The sequence below is a fragment of the Salmo salar genome, chromosome 20 (assembly GCF_965601325.2).
Source record: "Salmo salar chromosome 20, fSalSal1, whole genome shotgun sequence".
In the NCBI taxonomy this organism is placed as follows: Eukaryota; Metazoa; Chordata; class Actinopteri; order Salmoniformes; family Salmonidae; genus Salmo; species Salmo salar.
The window spans coordinates 17,428,332-17,449,484 of NC_138310.1; the positions used below are offsets into that span (position 1 = coordinate 17,428,332).

At 44.3% G+C, this 21,153-nt stretch overlaps 1 protein-coding gene and 1 long non-coding RNA gene across 2 annotated transcripts in view; both read right to left on the minus strand.

The window, feature by feature from the left end:
* Nucleotides 1–21,153, minus strand: part of LOC145862392 (uncharacterized) — a 386,091-nt gene that overhangs the window by 290,568 nt on the left and 74,370 nt on the right. The window lies entirely within an intron of this gene.
* LOC106580259 (zinc finger and BTB domain-containing protein 26-like) lies at nt 12,985–14,984 on the minus strand. The gene is made up of 2 exons (XM_045704194.2): nt 14,822–14,984; nt 12,985–14,631 (listed from the first exon to the last, which is right to left on the minus strand). The coding sequence occupies exons 1-2, from the start codon at nt 14,960–14,962 to the stop codon at nt 13,405–13,407; spliced, it is 1,368 nt and encodes a 455-aa protein (XP_045560150.2). The 5' UTR covers nt 14,963–14,984; the 3' UTR covers nt 12,985–13,404.

Below are 21,153 nucleotides of genomic sequence, written 5' to 3' on the forward strand. Positions count from 1 at the left end.
CACTCCACAAATTGCTTGTTAACAAACAATCGTTTTGGCAAGTCGGTTAGGACATCTACTTTGTGCATGACACAAGTAATTTTTCCAACAATTGTTTAGAGACAGATTATTTCACTTATAATTCACTGTATCACAATTCCAGTGGGTCAGAAGTTTACATACACTAAGTTGACTGTGCCTTTAAACAGCTTGGAAAATTCCAGAAAATTATGTTATGGCTTTAGAAGCTTCTGATAGGCGAATTGACATCATTTGAGTCACTTGGAGGTGTACCTGTGGACGTATTTCAAGGCCTTCTGTCAAACTCAGTGCCTCTTTGCTTGACATCATGGGAAAATCAAAAGAAATCAGCCAAGACCTCAATTGTTTAACTTGGGTCAAATGTTTCGGGTAGCCTGAATTCACCCAACTTATTGTGCGAAGCTTGTGGAAGGCTACCTGAAACGTTTGACCCAAGTTAAACAATTTAAAGGCAATGCTACCAAATACTAATTGAGTGTATGTAAACGTCTGACCCACTGGGAATGTGTCACGGTTGTTGTCGGTGAATGAGGACCAAAACGCAGCAGGTACGTGAATGCTCATCTTGATTTTTAATTACTCTCAAAAATGAACATACCAAATAACGAAAAAACGAACACTCGACAAATAAACAGTCTGGTAAGGCACAAGGCTATACACAGAATAATCACCCACAAATCACACACACAAACACACCCTAATATATGGGACTCTCAATCAAAGGCAGATAGACAACACCTGCCTTCAACTGAGAGTCCCAACCCCAATTAACCAAACATAGACATACACTCACTAGACTCCACATAGAACTACCTAGACATAAACCAAAACCCGAAAATACTAAATCAAACACCCTTTACACAAACACACCACCCCGAACCACATAAAACAAATACCCTCTGCCACGTCCTGACCAAACTACAAAAACAATTAACCTTATACTGGCCAGGACGTGACAGTACCCCCCCCTTAAAGGTGCTACCCCAGAAGCACCTTAAAAAATAACCCCAAGCAACACCAAAAAAAAAATCCCCTTTTCTAAAGGGAGGGAAGGGAGGGTGGCTGCCGTCAGCGCAGTCTGACCACTCCGGCAGTTCAGCGCAGTCTGACCTCTCTGGCGACTGTTGACTGGCGGGCAGCTCTGACGACTGTTGACTGGCGGGCAGCTCTGACGATGACTGTTGACTGGCGGGCAGCTCTGACGATGACTGTTGACTGGCGGGCAGCTCTGACGATGACTGTTGACTGGCGGGCAGCTCTGACGATGACTGTTGACTGGCGGGCAGCTCTGACGATGACTGTTGACTGGCGGGCAGCTCTGACGATGACTGTTGACTGGCGGGCAGCTCTGACGATGACTGTTGACTGGCGGGCAGCTCTGACGATGACTGTTGACTGGCGGGCAGCTCTGACGATGACTGTTGACTGGCGGGCAGCTCTGACGATGACTGTTGACTGGCGGGCAGCTCTGACGATGACTGTTGACTGGCGGGCAGCTCTGATGATGACTGTTGACTGGCGGGCAGCTCTGATGAAGACTGTTGACTGGCGAGGCTGGGTTGACGCACTTGTAGCCTGGTGCGTGGTGCTGGTACTGGGCTTACCAGATTATGTACACGCACCTCCAGGCTAGTGCGGGGAGCGGGAACAGGACGAGTCGGACTGGGTTGACGCACTTCCGGGTCCGCACGAGAGACAGGAGCTGGAAACCCAGGGCTATGGAGGCGCACAGTCGGTCTCGATCTTACCTCCTGCACAACCCGTCTTGGCTGGATGGAACTAGTAGCCCTGTACGAGCGGGGTGCCCGTACAGGGCAGACTGGGCTGTGCAGGGGCCTGATGGTAGCCGTGCGTAGAGCGGGAGTTGGGTAGCCTGGTCCTCGGAGGCGTACCGGCGACCAGATGCGCTGCGCAGGCATCCTCCTACCAGGCTGGATGCCCGCTCTAGCACGGCACCTGCGAGGGGCTGGAATAACGCGCACCGGACTGTGCGTGCGTATGGGTGAGATAGTGCGCTCCTCAGCGAAACATAGCGCTCTCCACCCCATACGCTCCTCCATATAACCACGGGTAGCTGGCTTCCGGCTCTTCTTACGCCTAGCCAAACTACCCGTGTGCCCCCCCCCAAAATTTTCTTGGGGGTGCCTCTCGTGCTTCTCCTTCAGCGCGTACTTGGCCTCGTACCACCGCCTCTCTGCCTTGGCTGCCTCAATTTCCCACTGCGGGCGTCGATAATCCCCAGCCTGGTGCCAAGGTCCGGCCCCGTCCAGAACTTCCTCCCAAGTCCACTTCTCCCGCCAGTCCAACTCGAACTCCGCCTGCTCCTTCCTCTGCTGCTTGGTCCTTTGGTGGTGGGTGATTCACACCACCCCGAACCACATAAAACAAATACCCTCTGCCACGTCCTGACCAAACTACAAAAACAATTAACCTTATACTGGCCAGGACGTGACAGAATGTGATGAAAGAAATAAAAGCTGAAATAAATCATTCTCTCTCTACTATTATTCTGACATTTCACATTCTTAAAATATAGTGGTGATCCCAACTGACCTAAGACAGGGAATTTTTAATAGGATTAAATGTCAGGAATTGTGAAAAACTGAGTTTAAATGTATTTGGCTAAGGTGTATGTAAACTTCCGACTTCAACTGTATGTAATACATTGGTATTACTCTGCGGCGGAGGGATACATCCGAGGTGAGGATTTACAGATTTACTCCCGTGTACACCTGCGTCATGGCTGGGGTCTGCTCCTATATATAGACACCATGGCCGCAACACACGTTCTCTACATCATTTTTGAGGCGCCTCTATTACCCTAGAGGATTGGAGTGATCCATATAGCTCACATAACTGTGATTACATACGTGACCTTCGTTATGTTTCACTATATTGGATCACTCCAATATATTGGTATACCTGTACCAGATTTAGTCAGTGCTAGAGGGACCGGGCAGGCCAGCGTTGAAGTCCCACCGAGGGACCAAGACGCAAGGGCCGTCAATGTGGAAGGGGGGTCCCGGCACAGTCCCCGGAAGGGGAGGCGATGCCCAGGACCGCTGAACCACATTTAACCGATAGTACCTAGCAAAGGTGCAAGAGGAAGCCCAGTTGGCCGCAGCACAGATATCAGCGGGGGGCACTCCTCTCAGTAGAGCCCAGGATACAGCCACACCTCGTGTTGAATGTGCCACCACAGATCCCAGCACTGGCCTGCCAGCCAGGCGGGAAGCTGTCGTAATCGTGTCCATGATCCAGTGAGAGAGGCCCTGCTTTGATAATCCAGCGCCCAGGACTCTCTCACCATAGCAGACAAAGAGCTGGTCTGTTGTTCTCACTGACCGTGTCCGCTCCACATAGGCAGCCAGTGCCCGCACAGGGCACAGCATGCCGGAGGGAGGCCCAGACTCCCCCTCCACTACCGGGGGGTCGTAAGCAGACAGGATAAAAGGGATGTTCACATGCCTGTCTGACAGAACCTTCAGAAGGAATGAAGGGTTGGGGCAGAGAGATATACTCCTCCCACCGGGGTCCATCCGGTAGCACTCAGAACTTACTGAAAGAGCATGGAGCTCACCCACCCTCTTTATGGAAGTAATCGCTACCAAGAAAACCACCTTCATAGAGAGGTGTTTCGGGGAGGCAGACTCCAACGGTTCGAAAGGTGGCTTTGGCAAAGCTGCCAAGACTACATCCAGATCCCAGATGGTCCTAGCTGGATGCAGGCAACGAACCCCCTTCATAAACCTGGAGACCAAGGGATGGCGCCCCACTGGCCTGTCCATCCACCCCACATGGCAGGCAGATATAGCGGCCAAATACCCTCTCAGTGTAGAGGCTGCCAAGACCTCATCCAAGCGACACTGCAGGTATTGGAGGACATACTGCACCCCGGATGACTCGGGCACAACCTCAATACCAGTGCACCAAGAGCAGAACAACCGCCAGCGCAACTGGTATACCGCGGTTGTAGCCGGTGCCCTTGCACTCTGCATGGTGTACATTACGCCTTCCTGTAGTCCTAACATGGACCATTGGTGCCATTCAGCGGCCAAGCCCACAGACTGAGGTGGTGCGGTCTCGGATGCCACAGAGTTCCCCCGGCCTGAGACAGCAGGTCAGTCTCAGGGGCAGTTGCCAAGGTGTCCCAGACAACAGGGACAGGAGAAGGCTGAACCAGGGTCGTCTGGGCCAGTATGAGGCCACCAGCAGCAGACGATGCTCTGCCATCCTGGTCCTGTCCAGCACAGCCTGGATCAGGGGAAAAGGGGGGAATGCGTAAAGCTCCAGCCCTGGCCAATGGTGACCCAGAGTATTCAAGCCCAGAGGCCCTGGTGACAAGGAGTACCACAGGGAGCAGTGTACATTGTCCAGGATGGTAAGCAGGTCCACCTGTGCCCTCCCAAACTTGTCCCACAGGTGTTGCACCACCTGAGGATGTAGGCTCCAGTCCTAAGGTGGCGGGCCCTCCCTCAAGAGCATATCCTCTGCCACATTCAGGATGCCAGGTATGTGCGCTGCGCGTAGAGACGCTAGACGTCCCTGAGCCCAGAGAAGGAGCTCCCGTGCCATAAGATGGAGGCGGTGTGACCTCAGTCCACCCTGATGGTTGTTGTAAGCCACCACTGTGGTGTTGTCCATTCTCACCAGGCCATGTCTTCCCTTCAGATGTGGAAGGAAAGACCGCAGTACTGTACAGCTCGGAGCTCTAGTGTATTGATGTGCCTGCCACTCCAAGGGGGTAGCCAACAGCCGCTGGCCAACCTGCCCTTGGTCACACCCCCCCCCAGCTGATCTAGGAGGCGTCTGTGCTGACCAGCTCCCGGCGGCACATCCTCCGCATCTCCACCCCACCTGAGAGAAAGGAGCGACAGCGCCAGGCCTCTTGACATGTGTGCCAAATTTGTCCAAATTTCTGCTGCTTTCCTCTGGTGTTAAGACAAAGACTACTGTTTTAAACAAATTAAGCGGCCTGGTGTGAGAGGGATCAAATGAATACATCTATGACATCAGTGTAGACATTTAGTTGGAGTGATTGAACAGTACAGAAATCAAGTAAAGTGGAGTGAAGTCCAACTGATTGTACTGGGGAGAAGCTGAAAAAGCATTGTTGATCATGTTGAATTTTAAAATCCTGTAATAAGTCTAATGATCTTCACTTTAAAGCTAGAATCCTTATTTGGTGAAACTGCCACGTCCCTTTAGAATATTACAACAACAAAGAATGACCAGGTGAATCCAGGTGAAAGCTGTGATCCCTTATTGATGCAACTTGTTAAATCCACTTCAATCAGTGTAGATGAAGGGGAGAAGACAGGTTAAAGAAGGATTTTTAAGCCTTGAGACAATTGAGACATGGATTGTGTATGTGTGCCATTCAGAGGGTGAAAATATTTAAGTGCCTTTGAACGGGGTATGGTAGTAGGTGCCAGGTGCATCGGTTTGTGTCAAGAACTGCAACGCTGTTGGGTTTTTCACACTCAACAGTTTCCCGTGTATATAAAGTACAGTCCACCACCCAAAGGACATCCAGCCAACTTGACACAACTGCAAATAAATATTAGGAAGGTGTTCTTAATATTTTCTACAATCAGTATATACTGTTTACTGTGTGTGTGTGTAAAATGTACTGTACTACAGTATTATGCACTCCACTTTACAATATAACGTCCCCAGGACCTATGATTTACATAATTGTGTTTCCATTATCTGAAAAATAACACCCGGGCCGTGGTCAAACACGGCCAGTTCTAAGAAAAACAGTGCCCGTTCTGAGAAAAACACGGCCAGTTCTAAGAAAAACAGGGCCCGTTCTGAGAAAAACACTGCCAGTTCTAAGAAAAACAGGGCCCGTTCTGAGAAAAACACGGCCAGTTCTAAGAAAAACAGGGCCCGTTCTGAGAAAAACACGGCCAGTTCTAAGAAAAACAGGGCCCGTTCTGAGAAAAACATGCCCAGTTCTAAGAAAAACAGGGCCTGTTCTGAGAAAAACATGGCCAGGTCTAAGAAAAACATTGTATTTATTCTCCAGCATGTAGTATAATCGAATGATTGTTCCTGACATCCAGCCCTTTAAGGCATACATATTTTCCTAGACAAACAGCCTCTTAAAACGTCTTAAAATGTCCATGAGAGAACAAAAGGAGCTCTGAGAGCTTCCACTGGGAGACTAATGATAGGAAAAAGTTGAAGTTCTGTGCTAAAACAAGACATGTGGAGCTATATCTAGACAAGACTTGTTTAACAAAGGGCTCCATATTTCTACCCAAATGTCCCATTTGCAGTGCCGATTTTAGCATGTAAATCTTGGTGAGGCATATTCCCAAATGTTGTTTTAGATGCATGCCAGCAAAGCCACTACACAACACAACACAACACTAAACAATACATTAATTGCATTATAACAGTGACAAACGGTGTCCACAAACTGTTAGGGCCTACATAAAGCTGTCCCAACAGCAGAGCTTTCTTTTCAGCACCATGGAGTGAATCCTTACCACCGCTACACCTGGCTATCAGCGGAGCCTTGTCTGGCAGCGAAACAGTTCATTCTGCCTCATTTACCTCCTTTAAAAAAAACATAGCTGATATGGCTGACTTGCTTAAACAAATGTGGTTTCTACTGACAACTGAGATGTACAAACTATGGCAAAAGGGAACGACGAGCGGATAAGAGGCAATCTGTAATTTCGATTAAGACATTACTGAGCGAGCTAGAACGGACATAGTCGATATAACTATTTCTTCAGCACTTTTGAAATGTACAGCGACAGAATTCAGAACATGGGCCATTCTTACAGTATTCTCCCTGTACACCAAGTCAGAACTGCAGGAAAAATAAAGGGGGCATATAAGCAGACAATGGAAGCTACTACAATATTCAATGATTACATTTCTCTAAAACAGGCTATAGGCTACATGTGCACCACCAAGTCAGAACAGTAGGCTAAGTTATGAGGGGGAAAGGGACCACATTATTAGGGTGAGGCTCATGGGCTACTAACAGCTTACTACACAACAAACACTTACTATTACTTTCTTAGCTCAGGATACATATCTCCCAGGCATATTACATAATTTATGCAGCAGCATACAAGACATTCTTGGACTCACCTTGTGAGGAAGGTGGAGCAAAATGTGCTCACTTGAACAGGAAGGTGGAGCAAAATAAAACTTTGTCATCAAAGTCTGGCATTATCTGGATTGATGGTGCTTTCAAGACAACTGGGAACTCTGAAAAAACAAGGTTGAATCATGACGTTAGTGATCTTCAGGTCTGAGCTCAAGAAAGAGGCCCGAGTTACAGACTTGGTATTCTGAGTTGGATGACCATTATTTTGAGTTGGAAGAACATATTTTCCCAGTCAGAGCTCATTTTTTTCTGAGTTCCCAGTTGTCTTGAACCCACTGAAGTCTAAGATTTCCCAGTTCTGAGTTTCCAGTTGTTTTGAATGCGGCAGAAGTCATGCTGAATTGACAGCATTGCCAATGTATTCAACCTTTTCTGGCCCATGGCATGTGAATGTTTATCTTTTTAAGCTTGGAAAAGAGAGCCTTAAACCCAGACGTGGACCAGACGCCTCAAAAGTCCTCAACTGGCAGCTTAATTAAATAGTACCCGCAAAACACCAGTCTCAACGTCAACAGTGAAGAGGCGACTCCGGGATGCTGGCCTTCTAGGCAGAGATCCTCTGTCCAGTGTCTGAGTTATTTTGCCCATCTTAATCTTTTATTTTTATTGGCTAGTTTGAGATATGTCTTTTTCTTTGCAACTGATGTCAAGCAAAGAGGCACTGAGTTTGAAGGTATGGCCTTGAAATACATCCACAGGTACACCTCCAATTGACTCAAATGATGTCAATTCGCCTATCAGAAGCTTCTAAAGCCATGACATCATTTTCTAGGAATTTTCCAAGCTGTTTAAAGGCACAGTCAACTTAGTGTATGTAAACTTCTGACCCACTGGAATTGTGACACAGTGAGTTATAAGTGAAATAATCTGTCTGTAAACAATTGTTGGAAAAATGACTTGTGTCATGCACAAAGTAGATGTCCTAACCAACTTGCCAAAACGATTGTTTGTTAACAAGAAATTTGTGGAGTAGTTGAAAAACAAGTTTTAATGACTCCAACCTAAGTGTATGTAAACTTCCGACTTCAACTGTATGTTCGATACAACAGCATACTAATCAGCAACCAATTGATAAAAAAACAAAATACAACTGTCTTGTATAGCATACCTGAACCTGCATGACATGAGCCATCCTCCGCTCTCTCCCAGCTTGGATAGAAAGTTGTTGTAGGTAAAACCAGTCTATTAATATCAAATAATGTCAGTCCACCCTCAAAACACTAGCTTATTATGGATTGTTTCATTATGCAGCATAGCCTACTATTTATAGCAGTATTTAGCTGCAATTTAGCTGTTATTTATAAACCTTTTATAAAAATTACACATCAAATAGCCTAACAATGAGGAAAAATCTTCGGCTTGAGGATGAATGTTGCCACTATTTATTGTTGGTCTCAGGTTGTGACTGGCCTACACAAATGGACAGCAATCAAGGTAAATGAAATGAAATCCAACTTGAGAGACTCTGCTGATCTTCTGAAGTCCCCCTGAGACATTGTGCCTTATATGTCCATTGTGCTGCACACAATTTAAACTTAGTCGTGAATGACGCATGCCAATATATACCAGATATAAAGCACTGTTGACATTGCAACCACGACTTAAACACAGGTTCACCAGTATGAATAACATTGTAAACCGCTTTTTTTGTTTGAGCCCTCATGAACTGTTGTCCGCTAAATATAATAATCTATTTGCATCTGCCAATTTATTGTCTGTCCAGTATCCAGACGACCTGTCCCAGAGCTTCCTATACAGTTATCTTTAAGTAACGTGTTGAGGCCGGAAATTTTGTAGAATGAAAGGCTCAATTAAAGATGTTGCAGAACTGCTGAATTTGAAATTTGAATCACCACTCCCTTCTGCTCAGTTTCCCTGGTGTTGCTACGGCTTTCAAGCGGTTTTTACCATCCCAGTAAATCCCTAATCCGCAGAGATCGTTTTCTAAACTAAAACTCATAATGAACTACCTAAGAACGAAGCACTAGGCTCTCGGTCTGATATGAGCTATTGATCACCTGAGTAAGCTCCACTCACTGCACTGGCGCCGTCGTAGCCTTGACCACGGCATTTGTTCACCGATATCACCTTACTTTCAATCAGTTCAATTACTTATTTTTTAATACCTGGAGCACTTTGATCAGTCACATTCTTGAAGCCCAAGAAACAAATACTTAGCTTCCTAGTAGATATGGAAATTAAAAAGATTTATGAATGAATTTTTGGAGGGTTACTGACAAAATTATATATATCTATAAAATAGACATCGATGACAGGCGAATAGGCCCACAGAGCTCGTGCCCCACCCAGTAAGTGTAGGTGAGCCAAGAGTTAGGATTGCGACTGGCTACACAGTGGCACTGCAGAGCGTCTCTATCTATCTATTCATAATGCATGGTATGAAGTACAATAGGGATATTGCTATCTAAATGGAGCAGAGAAAAATAATAGTGTCAACATTATGAGTCCATTCATTTACTACATTATACTAACCCTGATGCCGTGGCATTGGGAGTGGTCTAAATCATGTTCCAATCTTGAATGACAGTACTATAACCCCAGTGATACACCCACAACAATGGCCAGCTAGAGTTCAGAGGGTTTAAATGACAACTCATCATGCTGTGCGATGACATGGTATACAATGGCTCCATCTACTGTAGAACGCGAGCTAATGCTTTTGAGGTTTCAGGCTGACTTGATTTGTTTCATTGTGCTGAAAAACATATACCAGTATTTACATGGTGGTGACATTGGCAGGTACAGTGTTATTACAGTATAGATACACATTGTTACATAGTACTTACAACTATTCCTGTTTGGACTTCAATAAGACTAGCAAATAAACTTAAATTGACAGTTGGCCCAAACAGGCCACACTAAGTACTAATGTGTGCACACACTGTAATTATTCTGTACCTACCAATGTAAAAACATAGCAAATAGATCAGCTTTTAGTGTCACTTAAAATGCGTTATAAAGGTTTTGTATAATTTCAGCCAGTTGTTTTGAAAGTATTGCTCTAGAGCCAAAAAGGATCCCTTAAAATTGTGCACAATTGTGTTCAACGTCATCCATTTGGTATGATATGTTACCTCCTGCAATTGGTACGATATGTTATGAATTACAATTCGTACAATATACATTACACATTTGTAAGTGCTTAAGATCCCGTTGAATCTCTTTAAAGTAAAGTGGGACTTATTGTTTTCCTGTTGGGAATCTGACCCTCTGATACTGTGTCAGTAGAACCACAACATACTCATTATCCTCACCCCATATTCAAACATACACTGCCGTTCAAAATTTTGGGGTCACTTAGAAATGTCCTTGTTTTCCTATTAAAACATACATGAAATGAGTTGCAAAATGAATAGGAAATATAGTCAAGACGTTGACAAGATTATAAATAATGATTTTTAATTGAAATAATAATTGTGTCCTTCAAACTTTGCGTTCGTCAAAGAATCCTCCATTTGCAGCAATTACAGCCTTGCAGACCTTTGGCAATCTAGTTGTCAATTTGTTGAGGTAATCTGAAGAGATTTCACCCCATGCTTCCTGAAGCACCTCCCACAAGTTGGATTGGCTTGATGGGCACTTCTGACGTACCATACGGTCAAGCTGCTCCCACAAAAACTCAATAGGGTTGAGATCCGGTGACCCTGCTGGCCACTCCATTATAGACAGAATACCAGCTGACTGCTTCTTCCCTAAATAGTTCTTGCATAGTTTGGAGCTGTGCTTTGGGTCATTGTCCTGTTGTAGGAAGAAATTGGCTCCAATTAAGCACCTTCCACAGGGTATGGCATGGCGTTGCAAAACGGAGTGATAGCCTTCCTTCTTCAATATCCCTTTTACCATGTACAAATCTCCCACTTTACCACCACCAAAGCACCCCCAGACCATCACATTGCCTCCACCATGCTTGACAGATGGCGTCAAAAAAAAGAAAGTCCTTTGTTTCTGGACATTTTGAGCCTGTAATCGAACCCACAAATCCTGATGCTCCAGATACTCAACTAGTCTAAAGAAGGCCAGTTTTATTGCTTCCTTAAGCAGGACAACAGTTTTTGGCTGTGTAAACATAATTGCAAAATGGTTTATAATGATCAATTAGCCTTTTAAAATGATAAACTTGGATTAGCTAACACAACGTTCCATTGGAACACAGGAGTGATGGTTGATGATAATGGGCCTCTGTACGCCTATGTACAGTTGAAGTCGGAAGTTTACATACACTTAGGTTGGAGTCATCAAAACTCGTTTTTCAACCACTCCACAAATGTATTGTTAACAAACTATAGTGTGTCGGTTAAGACATCTACTTTGTGCATGACACAAGTAATTTTTCCAACAATTGTTTACAGACAGATTATTTCAATTATAATTCACTGTATCACAATTCCAGTGGGTCAGAAGTTTACATACACTAAGTTGACTGTGCCTTTAAACAGCTTGGAAAATTCCAGAAAATGATGTCATGGCTTTAAAAGCTTCTGATAGGCTAATTTACATAATTTGAGTCAATTGGAGGTGAACCTGTTGATGTATTTCAGGGCCTACCTTCAAACTCAGTGCCTCTTTGCTTGACATCATGGGAAAATCAAAAGAAATCAGCCAAGACCTCCACAAGTCTGGTTCATCCTTGGGAGCAATTTCCAAATGCCCGAAGGTACCACGTTCATCTGTACAAACAATAGTATGCAAGTATAAACACCATGCGACCACGCAGCCGTCATACCACTCAGGAAGGAGATGTGTTCTGTCTCCTAGAGATGAATGCACTTTGGTGTGAAAAGTGCAAATCAATCCCAGAACAACAGCAAAGGACCTTGTGAAGATGCTGGAGGAAATATATCCACAGTAAAATAAGTCTATATCCACAGTAAAATAAGTCCTATATCAACATAACTTGAAAGGCCGCTCAGCAAGGAAGAAGTCACTGCTCCAAAACCACCATAAAAAAGCCAGACTACAGTTTGTAACTGCACATGGGGACAAAGATCGTACTTTTTGGAGAAATGTCTTCTGGTCTGATGAAACAAAAATAGAACTGTTTGGCCATAATGACCATTGTTATGTTTGGAGGAAAAAGGGGGAGGATTGCAAGCCGAAGAACACCATCCCAACTGTGAAGCACAGGGTGGCAGCATCATGTTGTGGGGGTGCTTTGCTGCAGGAGGGACTGGTGCTCTTCACAAAATAGATGACATCATGAGGAGGGAAAATTATGTGAATATATTGAAGCAACATCTTAAGACATCAGTCAGGAAGTTAAAGCTTGGTTGTAAATGGGTCCTCCAAATGGACAATGACCCCAATCATACTTCCAAAGTTGTGGCCAAATGGCTTAAGGACAACAAAGTCAAGGTATTGGAGTGGCCATCACTAAGCTCTGACCTCAATCCCATAGAAAATTTGTGAGCAGAACTGAAAAAGCGTGTGCAAGCAAGAGGCGTACAAACCTGACTCAGTTACACCAGCTCTGTCAGGAGGAATAGGCCAAAATTCACCCAACTTTTTGTGGGAAGCTTGTGGAAGGATTCCTGAAATGTTTGACCCAAGTTAAACAATTTAAAGGCAATGCTACCAAATACTAATTGAGTGTATGTAAACTTCTGACCCACTGGAAATGTGATGAAAGAAATAAAAGCTGAAATAAATCATTCTCTCTACTAGGACAATTAAGTGTTGATCCTAACTGACCTAAGACAGGGAATTTTACCAGGATTAAATGTCAGGAATTGTGAAAAACTGAGTTTAAATGTATTTGGCTAAGGTGTACGTAAACTTCCGACTTCAACTGTAGATATTCCATTAAATATCTGCCGTTTCCAGCTACAATAGTCATTTACAACATTAACAATGTCTACACTGTATTTCTGATCAATTTGATGTTATTTTAATGGACAAAAAAGGTGCTTTTCTTTCAAAAACAAGGACATTTCTAAGTGACCCCAAACTTTTGAACGATAGTGTATATCGTCTACCCCATTTCCAAAAGAGCCATCATTGACGATAAAAAAAACATTATGTTCTACAGACACACTATCATCACTTTGGTTCTACTGTAGGCTTCCTTAGCCAAACAATACTCATGAGGACAAATCATTTCAGTTCATATTTTTGGTACTCATTTTACAGTAACTCTTCTTCAAGTACCTTACAGTGTGGTTTACAATTCAGCTAACACAACTACACAGCTATTCATTTGTGACTCAGCAGAAATGTAACGTGATACAGTGCTACAGAGAGTCACCCATAAGAACAGGCTTATTGTTCACGCTATTGTCCATGCTACAGTCCTGCAGATGCCCATACTCAAAGTCCAGAATCCCGTCGTGTAGTTGGCTCCTCTCATTGGCGTTGTCAAAGCTATTCTTGCCGTGGATCTGTTTGAGGTGTTTGCGGAGCACGGGCCTGTGTGCAAACACCATGTCGCAGTAGTTACAGCGATGGGGCTTGTCTCCGCTGTGTAAGTTCAGGTGGTCCAGGAGAGAGCATTTCTGAGTGAAGGTCTTGCCACAGATCTTGCATTGGAAGGGCTTGATGCCAGCGTGGACCCGCATATGCCGGTGCAGGTTACCCTTCTGGGTGAACATCTTGCCACACAGCAGGCACATGAACAGCTTGTGCATCTTGATGTGGTTGGCATAGTTCTCTAGCTGGCGGAACACGCGGGTACACTTTGGGCACTGGTGGTACCACTGAAGGGATTTGTCTGAGTTTCGTAGGTGCCCCCCCAGATTGGGTCTCCCTATGGCTGAGATGGGTAGTGGAAGGGGGCTGAGTGGGTATCCTGGCATGGGTGGCATGGTCATTTCGCTAGCCCGGGTGTCCACTGTGGAGTTGATGAGAGAGTGCTGGGGCTCGGGGGAGTGTATCGACAATGAGGGGCTGGTGGGAAAGCGCACTGCGGTGGAGGTAGAGGGGCGTTCAGACATCTCAGACACCCGCTCACACACGGACTCCACCTTAACGATGGGGCTCTCCTCGCCCTCACTCCTGTCTCGCTTCTGCCTCTGGGGAGGGGTCATCAGCTGAATTGTCACATCATCATCATCATCATCATCTTCATCATCCTCCTCCACCTCACAATTCACTACCTGTGCTTGGGGCAGCTCCTGTACTCTCTGGGCATGAGAGGCTCTGAGAGTCTCTCCATCTCCTTCCTCCTCCCGAGGCTGCTGTTTCACCTGGCAGGGTCGCGGCTGGATGAACTTCTTGAGAGCCTGGGTGCACTGCTCCACTACATGGCCCATCTGGAGGAAGCTGGCCACAGTTAGGTAGTTGACCAGCTCTATCTCAGGCAGCTCTAGGGTTCCCGTGTAGCAGGACAGGAGCAGCTGCTGGCCTACCTCCGCCTCCTGGATCATGGAGATCTGGACCTCCCTCGTGGATGAGTCCTGCAGGAAGAACTGGTCCCGGAGGAAGGGAGAACCAGCTGCCAACACCACCTTGTGACCTGGGACCTAATAATAATATTGATAGAAAAACGTTATTTGTATAGCACAATTAATACAGAGACTGCAACTCAAGGTCATGTGCATAACAAAATAATAACCAAAATAGATGAAATAGATTTAAAAAACATGGTAAACAGTAAAAGCAGCATAGAATGCTTAAAAAGTGCAAAAACACAGGTGACTGATGGATGCGCACCTCCAGGTCATTGATGCGCACAGTGACGTCACAGAATCTGGTCTGGTGGCGGAGCAGGTTCATTTTCTGCAGCATGGAGTCTCCGAAGGTTCCGAAGTGGAACTGGAGGATCACCTGGTTCTGCTGCTGGGCCACGGACATGGTGGCTTACTGCAGCTGCCTGCAGGCCTGGTGGAAGGGTGCAGATACAATGTTAATACATTTGATAACAGGTATATGGAAGATGCTGCAGTTTAAAAGCATTTTATGACTTGTCATAAGCATATGACCCCCTTATAAGGTATTATTATCAGAATGATGACTTAATAACAGCCAGTTTGAGCCAGTTGAATATGTCATAAATGTTCATAAGACATTATAAAGGCTCAAAGCATGAGGAGGAGTACAACTTTTATTTAGATTTCTGAGCAATGCAGTGTCATGTGAAGAAGTGCACAATTACTCAAAACTCATAAAGTCAAATCAAATCAAATTTATTTATAAAGCCCTTCTTACATCAGCTGATATCTTAAAGTGCTGTACAGAAACCCAGCCTAAAACCCCAAACAGCAAGCAATGCGGGTGTAGAAGCACAGTGGCTAGGAAAAACTCCCTAGAAAGGCCAAAACCTAGGAAGAAACCTAGAGAGGAACCAGGCTATGAGGGGTGGCCAGTCCTCTTCTGGCTGTGCCAGGTGGAGATTATAACAGCACATGGCCAAGATGTTCAAATGTTCATAGATGACCAGCAGGGTCAAATAATAATAATCACAGTGGTTGTCGAGGGTGCAATAAAGCAGTCCCATACTTAACAAAATAAATATAAGCTCATGACATAACATATTACAAAATAGATAACTGAACAATAATAATGCTGTAATTATAAGAGATCAATATGAAAAACCCAACATATCAGGTACTAAAACAATATCAAAATCTCCAATCTCACGTGGTAATATGGGGATTGTTATTAGGCTGCTGTGGATTGGATATATAGCCTGGTTAACGCGCGACCCTTCGATAGCCTATTCGTTGGAAGACAAACTAATGTTTGATGAACATTAACAGAAAATGTAAGTTTCTTTCTAGTAAAATCAAACAATCTCAGTAAAACGTCATTCATTGTTTAGAGAAACGACCTAGCAAAATCAAATGTCTAGTCGGTGTTCATTTTCTTCACGGGAATCTAGATGCTGCTCTAAAACAGTGGCCATATTTCACCACTGTTTGCCGAATGTAAAGACAACGGCATTACAACATTTCAGCGCTAGAGAAAATATTCACCTATCGTCTATTGCCAATAGGAAAATCCCTCCACGAAATCTGGCTTTCTCCAGGTAAAATCGATTTAGATGGATCTACTTTTCAATATTGAATCGTCTTGAAAAACAGTGCTGAAGAGTCGGGAAGGGCGCCACTCTCTCAACTAGAGCGGTCTAGAGAGGGATGACTTTTTAAAGCGGTAGAGAGCCATTACCGTGAGTGAGTGGTCCCAAGGACCTAAAGCATATATCATAGTCCACATACGCTGATGCCGGATAGTCCGACGTCCCGTTGTGACATAGCCTCGCGGCTCTGAGAAGGGACGCACAGCCTGACTCACCTCCTCCCCAAAATTCTCAACCAACGCGTCTCCTATAAAAAGACGTCCTTCTACGGCCAGTTTCGGTTGAAAGTGAAAGTTGAAAATATATTTTTTTAGGTCTTGTTTTAACGACTTGCAAATAACATAATTTCAATGTACTTGTAGCCTATACACATGGACGCAGTAACCAAAAAATGGTCTGTAATTTTTTTCCATTAACAATCACACTACTCATTACATTACATTTCTCAAAACTTTTGGCCACAACTGTAGGTGGGGCGAAGTGACTATGCATAGGTAACATCAAACAGCGAGTAACAGCAGTGTACGGGGGTCAATGTAAATTGTCCGATGGCGATTTCTATGAATTGTTCAGCAGTCTAATGGCTTGGGGGTAGAAGCTGTTGATGAGCCTTTTGGACCTAGACTTCAAGGCTCAAACCACCGCTTTATCATTAACCAATGGCGGCTGTTTTTTTATATATTTTTTATGTATTTAACTTTTATTTAACTAGGCAAGTCAGTTAAGAACACATTCTAATTTACAATGACGGCCTACTAAAAGGCAAAAGGCCTCCTGCGGGGACGGTGGTTGGGATAAAAAAAAAACTATATATATACAAATATAGGACAAAACACACATCACGACAAGAGAGACAACACAACACTACATAAAGAGAGACCTAAGACAACAACATAGCAAGGCAGCACCACATGAGAACACAGCATGGTAGCAACACAACATGAGAACAAAATGGTAGCAACACAACATGGTAGCAGCACAAAACATGGTACAAACATTACTGGGCACAGACAACAGCACAAAGGGCAAGAAGGTAGAGACAACAATACATCACACAAAGCAGCCACAACTGTCAGTAAGAGTGTCCATGATTGAGGTTTTGAATGAAGAGATTGAGATAAAACTGTCCCATTTGAGTGTTTGTTGCAGCTCATTCCAGTCGCTAGCTGCAGCGAACTGAAAAGAGGAGCGACCCAGGGATGTGTGTACTTTGGGGACCTTTAACAGAATGTGACTGGCAGAACAGGTGTTATATGTGTAAAATGAGGGCTGTAGTAGATATCTCAGATAGGGGGGGGAGTGAGGCCTAAGAGAGTTTTATAAATTACCAGTGGGTATTGCGACGGGTATACAGAGATGACCCGTTTACAGAGGAGTATAGAGTGCAGTGATGTGTCCTATAAGGAGCATTGGTGGCAAATCTGATGGCCGAATGGTAAAGAACATCTAGCCGCTCAAGAGCACCCTTACCTGCCGATCTATAAATTATGTCTCCCCGTAATCTAGCATGGGTAGGATGGTCATCTGAATCAGGGTTAGTTTGGCAGCTGGGATGAAAGAGGAGCGATTACGATAGAGGAAACCAAGTCTAGATGTAACTTTAGACTGCAGCTTTGATATGTGCTGAGAGAAGGACAGTTTACCGTCTAGCCATACTCCCAAGTATTTGTATGAGGTGACTACCTCAAACTCTAAACCCTCAGAGGTAGTAATCACACCTGTGGGGAGAGGGGCATTCTTCTTACCAAACCACATGACCTTTGTTTTGGAGGTGTTCAGAACAAGGTTAAGGGCAGAGAAAGCTTGTTGGACACTAAGAAAGCTTTGTTGTAGAGCATTTAACACAAAATCCGGGGAGGGGCCAGCTAAGTATAAGACTTCATCATCTGCATACAGTTGAAGTCAGAAGTTTACATACACTAGGTTGGAGTCATTAAAACTCATTTTTCAACCACTCCACAAATGTCTTTTTTAACAAACTTATAGTTTTGGCAAGTCGGTTAGGACATCTATTTTGTGCATGACACAAGTCATTTTTCCAACAATTGTTTACAGACAGATTATTTCACTTATAATTCACCGAATCACAATTCCAGTGGGTCAGAAGTTTACATACACTAAGTTGACTGTACCTTCAAACAGCTTGGAAAATTCCAGAACATGATGTCATGGCTTTAGAAGCTTCTGATAGGCTAATTTACATAATTTGAGTCAATTGGAGGTGTACCTGTGGATGTATTTCAAGGCCTACCTTCAAACTCAGTGCCTCTTTGCTTGACATCATGGGAAAATCAAAAGAAATCAGCCAAGACCTCAGGAAAAAAATTGTAGACTTCCACAAGTCTGGTTCATCCTTGGGAGCAATTTCCAAACGCCTGAAGGTACCATGTTCATCTGTACAAACAATAGTACGCAAGTATAAACACCATGGGACTACGCAGCTGTCATACCGCTCAGGAAGGAGACGCATTCTGTCTCCTAAAGATGAACGTACTTTGGTGCGAAAAGTGCAAATCAATCCCAGAACAACAGCAAAGGACCTTGTGAAGATACTGGAGGAAACAGGTACAAAAGTATCTATATCTACAGTAAAACGAGTCCTATATTGACATAACCTGAAAGGCCGCTCAGCACGGAAGAAGCCACTGCTCCAAAACCGCCATAAAAAAAGCCAGACTACAGTTTGCAACTGCACATGGGGACAAAGATCGTACTTTTTAGAGAAATGTCCTCTGATCTGATGAAACAAAAATATAACTGTTTGGCCATAATGACCATCGTTATGTTCGGAGGAAAAAGGGGGAGGCTTGCAAGCCGAAGAACACCATCCCAACAGTGACGCACAGGGGTGGCATGTTGTGGGGGTGCTTTGCTGCAGGAGGGACTGGTGCCCTTCACAAAATAGATGGCATCATGAGGCAGGAAAATTATGTGGATATATTGAAGCAACATCTCAAGACAGCAGTCAGGAAGTTAAAGCTTGGTTGCAAATGGGTCTTCCAAATGGACAATGACCCCAAGCATACTTCCAAAGTTGTGGCAAAATGGTGTAAGGACAACAAAGTCAAGGTGTTGGAGTGTCCATCACAAAGCCCCGACCTCAAACCTACAGAAAATTTGTGGGCAGAACTGAAAAAGCATGTGCGAGCAAGGAGGCCTACAAACCTGACTTAGTTACACCAGCTCTGTCAGGAGGAATGGGCCAGAATTCACCCAACTTATTGTGGGAAGCTTGTGGAAGGCTTCCCAAAATGTTTGACCCAAGTTAAACAATTAAAGGCAATGCTACCAAATACTAATTGAGTGGATGTAAACTTCTGACCCACTGGGAATGTGATGAAAGAAATAAATACTGAAATAAATGATTATCTCTACTATTATTCTGACATTTCACATTCTTAAAATAAAGTGTTGGTCCTAGCTGATTTAAGACAGGGAATTTTTACTTGTATTAAATGTCAGGAATTGTGAAAAACTGAGTTTAAATGTATTTGGCTAAGGTGCATGTAAACTTCCGATTTCAACTGTATAAATGGATGAAAGAGGCTCCTACTGCCTGAGCTATGTTGTTGATGTATTTTGAGAAGAGCGTGGGGCCTAGGATTGAGCCTTAGGGTACTCCCTTGGTGACAGGCAGTGGCTGAGACAGCAGATTTTCTTAATTTATACACTGCACTCTTTGAGAGAGGTAGTTAGCAAACTAGGCCAAAGACCCCTCGGAGACACCAATACTCCTTAGCCGGCCCACAAGAATGGAATGGTCTACCGTATCAAAAGCTTTGGCCAAGTCAATACAAATAGTAGCACAACATTGCTTAGAATCAAGGGCAATGGTGACATCATTGAGGAACATTAATGTTGCAGTGACACATCCATAACCTGAGCGGAAACCAGATTGCATACGAGCGAGAATACTATAGACATCAAGAAAACCAGTCAGTTGATTATTGACAAGTTTTTCCAACACTTTTGATAAACAGGGCAAAATAGAAATAGGCCTATAACTGTTAGGATCAGCTTGATCCCCCCCCTTTAAATAAAATATGAACCGTGGCTGCCTTCCAAGCAATGGGAGCCTCCCCAGAAAGGAGAGACAGGTTAAAAAGGTCAGGGATAGGCTTGGTGATGATAGGAGCAGCAACCTTAAAGAAGAAAGGGTCTAAACCATCTGACCCAGATGTTTTTTTAGGCTCAAGTTTCAGGAGCTCCTTTAGCACCTCGGACTTAGTGACTGCCTGTTGGGAGAAACTTTGTAGCGGGGCAGGGGAAAAAGAGGGAGAACCATTGGGGATAGTCACATTAGAAGGGGTGGGAGATGAGGAAATGTTGGATGGGCATGGAGGCATGGCTGAGTCAAATAGGAATCCTGACTTAATAAAGTGGTGATTAAAGAGCTCATCCATGTGCTTCTTGTCAGTAACAACCACATCGTCAACATTAAGGGACATGGGCAGCTGTGAGGAGGAGGGTTTATTCTCCAGGTCTTTAACCATTTTCCAGAACTTCTTGGGTTTAGACCCACAGAGAGATAACTGCTCCTTAAAGTAACTATGGCCTTCCTGATAGCCTAAGTGGACTTATTTCTCATTTGCCTGAACGAGAGCCAGTCAGCCTGAGTATGCATGTGCCGAGCCTTTCGCCAAATGCAATTCTTGAGGTGGAGTAACTCTACAAGATCACAGTCGAAACAGGGCCTGAACCTGTTTTTAATTCTCATTTTCTTTATGGGGGCGTGTTTGTAACAATACCACTGAAAATATCAGAAAAGAAGGTCCGTGCGTCTTCGACAGAGGGCATCAAGCTGATTCTATACCATTTTACAGAGGCCAGTCCATGAAGGAAGGCTTGCTCATTAAAGTTTTTTAGCAAGCGTTTATAACAAATCAGGACAGGTCGTTTCACTGAGCAGCCATTATGATCATAGGCTGTAAAACAGTGATCACTAAGGTCATTACAGAAAACACCA